The 11,549-nt window shown below is 37.4% G+C and overlaps 1 protein-coding gene across 4 annotated transcripts in view; it reads right to left on the reverse strand.

Annotated features, from left to right (window-relative positions):
• DPH6 (diphthamine biosynthesis 6) overlaps positions 1-3,590 on the reverse strand; it is a 196,461-nt gene extending 192,871 nt beyond the window's left edge. For 3 of the 4 annotated variants that reach the window (XR_003611734.2, XM_028119555.2, XM_028119558.1), the window contains exon 1: positions 3,509-3,590. Coding sequence is in view for 2 of the 4 variants with exons in the window: in XM_028119555.2 (XP_027975356.1) it covers positions 3,509-3,531 (23 nt within the window). In the remaining 2 variants the exon portion in view is untranslated. Of the gene's footprint in view, positions 1-2,971; positions 3,328-3,508 lie in introns of those variants that run through there. The other variant, XM_028119556.2, reaches the window with a different exon arrangement.
• Positions 3,591-11,549: the final 7,959 nt, after the last annotated feature.

The raw sequence follows: 11,549 nt of genomic DNA on the forward strand, positions 1-11,549 counted from the left end.
GAAATAAAAAGATAAGTATCAGGTTACTGATCATTATTAAACATAGAATCATTAGATATCAAAATATATTTATTCAACTTTTCCAAATACTTGAGGGACTGCTATACAATTAAAATACAAAAAAAAAACACATGTAATTTCCATAGCATTGAGCAAATGAATCTGAATGCCTGAGGTTGCTACTCATAAAAGGCTTATGAAATTATGTGCCATTTTAACAAAGAGCATTCTAAACAAAATATGGTAACTCTTTGGTTTATAATAGTGCCTTTCCTTTATATACAAAGTGCTTTGAAAATAAAAAAAATGATTTCATTTTTATATTATATATATTCCTTAGATGAAATTCTCTATGGAAAAGTAGAAAAAAATCTGTTCTACTACTGTAAGAAGTCTACTGTAAGAAATCTAACAATTGGCCACCATCACCAATGAAAGGCTCAAATTAAAGATTTGAGATCCAATCTAATGACAAAGTTTGATGTACTTTGTGGGTTCACATTTTCTAGAGACAGAAAACAAAACGCTGAAGTTAAGTATCCGTACAATCAGTACGTTAGCCATCACTGTATATATGATGGCAGGATAGGCTTGAGCCTTAGAGCTAATAAACAGATTGAAAGGAACTTCTAAATTCTAGGACCAAATCTCCTGAGGGCAGGGGCAAATCACTTAGTCAAGACAAGTAGTTTCATCTATAACAAGGCTGAATGGCAACCTTTATGCCAACAGCAACCTTTATGACAAGTTCATCTAATAACAAGGTTGAATGGCAACCTTTATTTTGGTTTAAAATCGGCTGTTTCTCGCTAGACATATTTCTTCCTTCATTATCATTGCCTCTCTTTCTTCCCCTCCTTTTCCATTCTTTCTATTTTTTGCCTAAAATCTGCAAGTGTACCTCCAGGCAATAGTCAGATATACTTACAGCCCAAGAAACTTTTAAAAAGGGACTGCTTTTCCTAGAAGCTGGCCCTTTTGCTTTGTATTTTAGTTCCCAACATTTATCTGCCTCTACTACATCCAATCAGTAACTACCATTCCAGAACTTCTCATGGGAGATCTCAAGAGGCATAATGAAATTATACATCATGCTCCCTTTCCTCAGATTCTAATAGTCCCCTATTACATCTTCCACAACTTCCCCTATTGAACTTCACTGCTCTATTTTCTCAGGACAAAAAGATTTGACTAATTCTTTAGAATATTTAGAATATTAAAGATTAACAGGTATATAACCACAATTCTAATTCTTCAGAATATTAAAGATTAAAGGGTATACATCCACAATCAGAACTTAGCTTTATAATTCATTTGAAAATATGCTAAAATTTCAAACATGGTTTTAAAATAGTATTTCCTAGGGGCGCCTGGGTGACTCAGTTGGTTAAGTGTCTGCCCCTGGCTCAGGTCATGATCCCAGGGTCTTGGAATCAAGCCCTGCATCAGGCTTCCTGCTCAGCAGGGAGTCTGCTTCTCCCTCTGCCTGCCACTCCCCTTGCTCATGCTCTCTCTCTCTAATAAATAAATAAAATCTAAAAAAACCAAAAAACAAAAACACAGTATTTCCCAAACTGTGTTCTATGGAACACTAGTGTCCAATAAAGACTGTAAGAACAAAAGGTTTGGGAAACGCTGAGTAACTCACTCACCTCTCAGAACATTATGAAGTACATAAGCATATGTTAGGTGAGAAGTCCTACAAAAGATGAGAATTTTAGTTCCCAACTCTGGTATACTAAGCAAAGTCACTCAATGTGCTCATTATAAAACTAGAGAATGGTTTAGCTAATTCTCGGTATGTCATTCAACTGTGAAACTGAATAATTCAATCTTTTGTGTATAAGGAGAATAATGTTCTTTATGTTCTAAAGATATGTGAAAATCTTGGTTTCATTTATTCCTTAGAGCACACAAACATATTCCATCTCTCATTTTAGTACACATACACACACACACACAAGATATATTACAAATAGATTCACTGTATTTAAGTTTAAATTCATATATATTCAAATGTATATTCATATAAATGTATGCATTCATATTCATATAAATTATGTTATATATTCATACTTATAGCATTCATTCTCCTAACATTTATACAGATCCTACAATTTAGCAAGAATTTTCCAACACTGCCATTTTTAAGTAATTTGCTTTTTTATCTTAACAGTAATATATGCACATTACTGAATATTTACTGTAATGGATTACAGCAATCTTGTATCCTTCCTTCCAAGATCTGAATCTTCAGTTGGTGTATCTCACTTCAGTGGTTAAACTGGCAAACTGCATATGATGTGAATTACTCATTTCCTGGACTACTTTTTATTCTTGTCTATTTGATCAAATGAAGACCACAGTGGTCAGAGATTAATCACTTACAGAAGAAAATTTGCTGAATAACAGTAATTATTTTGAGGTTATAGAGTCCTAAAAATGGCATCGAAGTAAAATAAATTGGAATATTCCAGACACTACAGAAGAGATCAGAATGTTACATCAAGAGTTCTTAACAGGTCACTATTGTTAGCCAGTATCAGTTAATTAGATCATTGAACAAAAAAGTTTATGAAATCTTTAATGGGCTTACAAAAGAAAACATGGTTGTGGTGCATCTCATATATTCTATACAGGTCCAAATCTCATCAAATTTTCAAGTACTGCACTCTAAATTCCCTTTTAAATGGTACTACGTTTACTTTTGCTTCAGTTTACAGATTGCATATGGACACATTTAAACTGGCCAGTCTTAGGTTATTTTAGGACTTACTTCAGACACCTAAATATGATGAGCTACTATAGATTTCAAACTTCTTTTGGAATAGACTATGTTACCATAGGTCAATCTAAAAGCACTTAAAGTGTATTAAAAGCAACTGGCTTTAGAATAAAACTGATAAAATTCCATTTTAATCCCGAGGGAAGAGACCCTTTTCCTGTACTTGAGCCCCAAGGTAAAACACACCTTTGTCATAAGCTGGTGAGGGAGAGGTGGCCTCCTTAAGTGGGAGGGGCCTGGAGCTATTAACAGCCTCGGGGGATAAAGGCGGACCCGAAGGACCGACCAGAAAGACTGAAGGAACTATGGAAGAGGACTAAGTGAAACCGTGGCTTTCAAACGTCACTGTCCGTTACACTTTTTAAGAATGCGACCCTGGGCCGAGTCAGAACAATGAAACCAGTGCTCTGGCAAGAGAAACCAGACATGGGTGGGTTTTAAAGTTCCGCCGGTGAATCCAAGTTTGAGGGTCAGAAAATCAGAGAGGCGGGGACAGGGAGACAGGAGCAGCGCCGAATCCAGCGCCGCGGAACACCGAGGGCAATGGCCTGAAAACTCCGCCTCTTCCTGTGGCCGGGAGGAGCCGCTGGACCCCCCGACACGCGGTTCCCGCACACTCTCTTTACCGCGCAGCCGAAAGCGGTAGCTGCAGCTCCCACCAATCAGCAGGAAAGGATGAGAGGCTGGCAGGTGGGGAGGAAGGCCGCTCCGGCGCCGCGTTACCTGATCAGAGCAGCGACCCTCATGCTGGGCACAGTGCGCGTGCGTGCGGCGGGCGACGGCGGGAGCCGGGAAGTTGCGGCCGTAACCCGCCGCCGCCGCCGCCGCCGCCGCCCGCCGTGACGCGCCCCGGGGCCTCGCGCGGGTGTTCGCCTCGCCGCCTGTCATTGGCCCGGCACGGCGACCCTTGTGACTGCCTGCCAGACGCCCGGCCGGGGAGGATGCGCCACGTCGGCGCCTCGTCCCTGTGACGGGGACCTCCTGGCCCGGAAAAGAATGATGTTTAGGCACGTCCTGACCACCTAAGTGAGGGCACTGAAGCTGCTCGGGAAAGGGCAGGGTCGGCGTCGCCGAGCCCAAGTGCGGTGGCCGTGTATTTGTTTCGGTAGGAGAATATTCAAAGTCATTTATGCTGCAAATTGAAACACTTTGAACGTGCAGAGGGAGAGGAAGTTTGCCTTTACTTCCTTAGTCACCTGCAAAAAAACTAACTGCACTCTTTGTTTTTTTTTTTTTTTTTAACCTTATATCTCCTTTGTATTATAAATCTAAGTCTGGAGCTAGCCCCCTGATCTCGAAGCCACCTGACCTCGAAGCCCCCTGGGGTTTGGCCCTTTGCGTAGTACAGAAGCTGAGAAGCCGGGGAAAGAGAACAGAAAGAAAGAAAAAAGAAAATCTAGCTTCCAAATTCATTCACTAAGTATTGAATGCCTCTCGTGTACCAGGCACTGATTTAGGCCCTTTGGGATACATCCGTGAATAAAACAAGGATCACTATCCTAGAGTTTATATAGGGTGGATAGAGCAGACAATATACAGGTTAAGAAAATTATATAGTATGTTAAAAAGTGATAAGTGCTATGAAAAAAAAGTAGAGATTGAGAGGATTCAGGAAGTAGGGAGGATTTGGAGTAGGCGGAAGGGCAAGTTGCAGAATTAAAGGGCTAGATAGGACTTACTGGGAAGGTGGGAGTTGAGGCAACTTAAAAGAGGACAGTTAGCTGTGTATAACCAGGGGTGTGCTCCAGGCAGGAGGAAAAGCTAGAGCTTTTAAGAATACATCTATTAGGAGGCTAATGCAGCAATGAGGAGAGAAATGATGGATCCTGGAACCAGGATGGTACTAGTAAATTTGGTGAGAAGTAGGAGGAGTCTAGGTCTATTTTCAAGGTAGAGTCAATTTAAATGGACGGATTAGATATGGGATGTGAAAGAAAGAAAACCATGAAGGATGGTACCAAAGTCATGAATTAAATAATATATGTAAGATATTTAGAATTATGCCCAGTATATAACAGTCATTCAATTTAATTATACTGTAATGTTCTTATTAACTCCAGTACTCTTCGTATGAGTGACTACAGCAGTGACAGTCAGCAGTGACTTAAGCATCTAAAATGATGCATTTTTAAAATTATGCATTTGTGGATATTTACCAAATGAGTCAAGTATTTAAAGAGTTTATAGTGTAGTTGAGGACATAAGACAAATCTATTAAACAGATATTCACAATACAAAAGGACATATTTTGGAAGTAACAAGTTATGTAATGCATATGTCAAGAACCCCATGAGTTGAACCCAAGAGGGTAAATGCTAGAATGAGGGCAGGATTTCAAAGATGGGCAGAAAAGAGCAGGAGGAACAATTGGACCTTACAAACAAAGGTAACAAGACAGGAGGAGTTCAGAGCATGTTACCCAAAATATGCTGCTTCAACATGTTGATTATTTTACATTAAAGGCACTTGAGAAACAGTAGATGCAGGAAGGGCACTCTGACCCTTTTTATTCCTGAAAGGAGGGAGTAAAACTCCCCTACAGAAGGTCCCCTCCCTGTACCAGGGATAAAGAAGATATTCTTATTGCCAGAGAAAGGGAACTGAGGAATAGAGGTGATAATGACTTAAACATTCATTCCTAAGGGGTTGTAGACTTTAGTTATCATACCCTTCTTAGTCCAGGGTTATTGGGTATATCCATTCACAGGTACCATTGGGCAAGGGAATACCAGGAGGCACCCAAGTAGATCACCTGGGCTCCATAACTATTCTTCCTCGTCTCTGCTATGTGAAAGCAGTCCCATCTCTTCTCGCTAATAAGGGTCAATTATCCTTGGTTGCTGGCCCCTGGGTGCAAAGGGTTAAAAATGTCCTACCACTAAATATCTTATATTTCAATAGATCCCCACTGTTGTGCCCCTGGTAAGAAAGAAAACCTTGAAGACTGGGACTTCTAACTCTGCTCAGTTGTGGGAGGTGAAGCACAATATTCCCCCCTGGGTCATTGGGAGTGATTGTAAATGAGACCATTCTTGCTTTCACCCCTTAGTTCCCTGATCCATATATTTTTCCTATTGGAAACATAGTTCCATACAGAGATCTCTGATTTAGTGCCTATACTATATCGTGAAGGATGGTGCACCATCATTGTTGAGTATTGTCTTTGAGCTGCTGACCTAGCTGTTAACTTCAGTAGGCTTTTCCAGTACTCTGTGAGGACAGTTTCATGTAAATAGTACAGTATATGATACAACAATTAGATCTCATGGATATGGGCCCATTCCTGTACTTCATTCTCTGTGAAATGGGTATATTTATGAATGCTGTGCTAGATGGGATTCTGTGCTTGTAGAGTTAGCACTGCTAGCAGAGGCATTGCAGACCAGAAAGGCCAGTTAGTATCCCTTCTATGTTCAGTCATATTCTGGGAGTAGCCCGGCGAGGCATGGTATGCTATGAACTCCACAGTGGATCCAAAAGTATGGCAGTTGAAAGGTGTCAGTCATCTGTGCTTCCCACAGCAGGTGTTTTTGAAAGGATATCTGAGTGGGTCACCTCCATGGCTGCCACACCGATGCAAAATGACTTTTACAGCATCACATGATGAGGAACAGGAATGTTTACACTACTTGTTTCATATTGGTCCTGTTGGAGTAAGAAATGTAGAATGAAGAGTTCATTTAAACTTAGAATAGTATTTGAAGGAGAGTCAATCTGAATTTGTAAAAATCTAAATAATAAGCAACAGTATTTTTGTATTTTTTTATTTTATTATGTTATGTTAATCACCATACATCATTAGTTTTGATGTAGTGTTCCATGATTCATTGTTTGCGTATAACACCCAGTGCTCCATGCAGTACGTGCCCTCTTTAATACCCATCACCAGGCTAACCCATCCCCCCACCCTCCTCCCCTCTAGAACCCTCAGTTTGTTTCTCAGAGTCCATAGTCTCTCATGGTTCATCTCCCCCTCTGATTTCCCCCCCTTCATTTTTCCCTTCCTACTATCTTCTTTTTTTTTTTTTTTTTTTAACATATAATGTATTATTTGTTTCAGAGGTACAGGTCTGTGATTCAACAGTCTTACACAATTCACAGCCCTCACCGTAGTACATACCCTCCCCAGTGTCTATCACCCAGCCACCCCATCCCTGCCGCCCCCCACCACTCCAGCAACCTCTAGGTATTTATCCCAGAGAAATAAACACATATGTCCCTGCAAAAAAAATGTGTTACATGAATGTTTATAGCAGCATTATTTATAATAGCTGAAAACAAAAGCAACCCAAATCTCCATTATGGGTGAATGGATAAACAAATGGTATACCATGGAATACTGCTCAGCAATACACACAACAATATGGATGAATTTCAAAAGCATGCCAAGTGAAAGAAGTCAAACACAAAAGACTGCATTAAGGACGATTTTGTTTGTATGAAATTCTAAACAAGGCAAAGCTACTAGTGATAGAGGATCAGTGTTGTCTGGGGTCAGGGATGAGGAGAGGTCAATCAATGGCAAAAGGCCTTGAGGGGACTTTTTATAGTGAAGGTGCTGTTCTACATATTGCTAATAGCAGTAGTTATACAATGGTATGCAATTACCAAAATTCATCAAACTCTACACTTAAAATTTGTTAAAATTTTTATATGCAATTAATGTCTTAACAAATTGTCAGTAAGTTATTGATAAGGATGGAGCCAGTTTTTATTATTTGATAAATGATACTCCATTAATTCACTTTCTCAAAATGAGTATATGTATATGTACTATAGGAAATAAAATTTGAAGGAGACTAGAGTATTTGTAGCCATTGGTGGGATATCCTTTTTCTTTCATTCTTTTTCCCAAACAATGGGAGTTCTGGAATTCTGTTTCTAAGATGTTCTAGGAGGGGCTATGTATTTAAAAGTGGAGGCAAGGGGACTTGTCTTGAATCTGCATTTGTATGGTAAGCAATACTCTTATTTAAGTTGTGAGTTTATTCGAGAGTAGTATTAGACATTTTAGGGGAGCCAAAGCCTCCAAAACCATCTTTAGTTGCTTTACAGTTTCAAATACTATATTGATTTTAGGCACCAGTCAGTTATAATATCTGAAAGGCAATTTGCATTACACATTAATATTATCAACAACGTATTTTACAACTGCCTTAAGGGTAAGATTTTACTTTTGCAGTTATCTAATTTCTTCACTGTTCTGTGTGTCTTTTCATTGTTCTGTTTTACTATACCCAATTTCATAGAGAAAGATAACAGTACCATATGTGTTGATTTTATTTCCAAATTCTGACAAATCTTTACATTTAGACCCTTTATCCCTTTACAGTCTCTATGTGTATATTCAATAAATTAAAATGTAATACCAACCCTGTTTTTAGCCTGTGTCCTTTTTGTGGACTTCTGACTATATCAAAGGTTGAAAAGTTATTCCAGTATTTTCCTAAAAATATGTTTTGGAGTTGGGCATGCTTGAGTTTGAATTCTGGTTCTGAGATATTAGTTTGTAATTTGGCAAGATGTTTTTCCTCCAGCTGTAAAATAGGGATATCCATGCTTACCTTATGAAATGAAGATTAAATATAAATAAATGCACTGGTCACAGTATCTGTCACATGCAAACTCTTAAGCAAACACTACAAATTATAGAACAGGGCTTTATAACTAATAAGCCATAAAGGGATGAAGATGGGTTCATATAAAAATACTCAGCCCAAAAGAAGGCAAGAATAAAAGAGGAAAAGGCAAACAAAAAAATGAGACAGAAAACAAATAAGCTGGTAGATTTAAATCTAGCAATATCAATAATCCCATTAAATGTTAATGTCCAAACACCTAAAATACAGGTTGAAAGATTCAACAAAAAAGCAAGACCCAACTACTCTGTTTACAAGAAACACTGTATAAGCATGAAGTCACAGACAAGTTAGAAGTAAAAGGATGGAAAGAAGACATATACTATGCAAACACTGGTCAAAAGAAAGCTGGAGTGAGTGACTATATACACATCAGAAAATGTAGTTTTCAGAGCAAGGAATAAAATTAGTCTCTCCGCTTCCTTAGACCTCCAATCCCCCAGATCCCTTCCTGTGAGGCAACACATTACCCATTTTTCTGTATCTTTCCAGAATGAGTTTATGAATATATAAGCATATATCACTTTTATTTTTCACCAAGGGGAGTATACTATATTCACTGTCGTGTACTTTATTCTTCCAAATATATCTAGGACATTATTCTGTATCACTACATATAGATTTATCTCATTCTTTTTAACTACTGTATGGTAAAGAATGAAGTTTTTTTGAAGGTCTCCATCAAGAACACTAGGGCTCCAAATTCTAGCTAACATGGCTAAGTGAAAACTCCTCAAAATATGATTGGAAAGTTTAAAGAACTCTGGACACCTGCATTTCCAGCACATTCAAAACTAAGGTCAATATCCTGACATATCACAGTCCCACCAGTTATTCCAAGTCAAACTTCTACCAGTTTGTTATTTTTTGAGGACGTGTTCCTCCAACTATTTAGTCTCCATACTAAATCTTAACTTCCCCTTCTCCTTTGTTTCCCCAGTCTGTAACTAAGTCTTACAGTTTCTACTCTCAAGGTGTCTTAACAAGTTGGAGATGGATGATGAAATTCTTCTTGAAGTTCATTGTTAACCTATTCAATGCATTGGAGCTAAGAGTAATATCTGAAACCAGTTCCAAGCTCCTTTGCCAGATGTTTTGTCTATAAAATTGCATCATAGAATTTAAGAGGTTTTTTTTAAGTGATAAATTGATGTTTTTCATATTCCCTATTTGAAAAGTTTCTTTCCAGATTCCTTCTTTATAATTGTATTCATTGTTATTCTTATTTAGGAAGATATTCTGGTCTGGTGGGATATATAGCTTTATAATTATAAAGTGGAATTATGGATCATCTTTTGACAAGCTCCAAGTATTTTAACAAGTTCTGTTTCATATATCTTAATAATATCCCTTTGAAATAGGTTGAAGAAATTTTTTTTCAATTTACTAACGAAAGAACAGACACATAGATATATCAGGTAATTAGTGCTTGGCTGCACAGTGTGTTAGTGACCAAGCTAGAACTAGAACCCAGGTTTCTGACTTTCAAGCCAGATTATGTTTCAGAATCATAAAACTGTCTACTCTGTAATTTTGAAAAAGTAATGGTGTATACTCTCACACATTCTGAATTTCTAGAGCTGTAGCAATAATCCATTAAAAAAAGAAAGTCTTCCTTAGAGAACCTCATTGGAAAAGAACATTTCTCGAGAAATGTAGAGAAAGGCATGTTCAATCAGTGATTTTCTTCATTAAGTACTTCTCTATAAAATGAGCTTAAAATGTGATGACATCAGATTCAATGTTACATCTATTTTTATTCCTCTAAAATATTGTCCAAACATATAAATGCCCTAGACTCTAAATCAATCATTTGAAAGTAGTTGACTACAGCTTTGAAAATATTGGGAGCATTGTAAGCATCATGCCCATGTGTCATTTCTTTTTCATCATGGAACATATATAGCCTGCAGTCACTCATAGCAATATCTCATGGTTCTAGAAGAGTCTTATGAATAACTTTGTCCAGCTATGTATTTCTGAGTAGTTAGATGAACTCAAAATCCAACAAACTAAATTCTAAATGGTGACTCAATGGCAGAAGGAATAGTTAAATAAACTAGTTTATTTAAATGGAAAACCCATATTTCTTTGAAGTGGAGCAGTTTCCAAGAAGAACTGGAAAAACTAGCATATGAAAGGAGAATTTAAACTTGGAACATTTTCATTACAATTATAGAATACATTAGAATTTGATCAAACAACATTTATTTATGGCCTTTTCACTTTGAGCTTTATTTCATCAAGATTTCTGTACATTGGTGTTGTTTTTTTTTTTATAGAACCTGGGATATTTAAAATTTTATTGTGTTTAGCAATGTGTATTTTGGATTATGTGTGTAAATAATTCTAATATGGTTTTTCATCATCTATTATCTGAGTATGTGCACATACGTGAAGAATCAGTGATATTTGAGAACTATTCAGGTGTGAGGAAGGAGAACATAGAGTTGGTATGATTTAACTTATCTGCAATAAAAAACATGACAAATGAAATAGGTAAGATTTTTAAGCAAGCAAAATTTAGTTTATCAGCATCTATGGAATCAAAATAATGAGGGATGGTTTTGTTTTGTTTTTTAAGATTTTATTTATTTGTCAGAGAGCAAGAGAGAGAGAGAGCACAAGCAGGGGGAGCAGAGGGAGAGGGAGGAGCAGACCCCTCTGAGAGGGGAGCCCGATGCGGGACTCAATCCCAGGACCCTGGGATCATGACCTGAGCTGAAAGCAGATGCTTAACCGACTGAGCCACCCAGGCGTTCCTTTAATGAGGGATGTTTGTTGATAAATAATAGATAGTGAATACTTAAAACAGTTTATCATGCAACTGGCACTATAATTTCAGAAATTAAACAAAAGAATATTCTTCTGTATCTCCTTACAAACATTTATTTTAATTTTTCCACATTTAATTTTTGTTTGTACATATACACACATAATTTTAACATAATTATTTTGAGTGCATGTAATTTTGTATTTTGACCTGGAAAAATGAATGCTTTTTGCAGACAAGAAATTCTTTGGAAAATTGTGGTGGATATTAATTTGATTTGACATTTTAAAATATTGATAATAAAAATATTTAGGAAGAATCCTTCTCTAAAATCCCATCAAGTATTTTTTAA

Source organism: Eumetopias jubatus, unplaced genomic scaffold, assembly GCF_037043125.1.
Source record: "Eumetopias jubatus isolate StellerSeaLion01/CBP00866 unplaced genomic scaffold, mEumJub1_p1.0 scaffold_7, whole genome shotgun sequence".
NCBI lineage: Eukaryota > Metazoa > Chordata > Mammalia > Carnivora > Otariidae > Eumetopias > Eumetopias jubatus.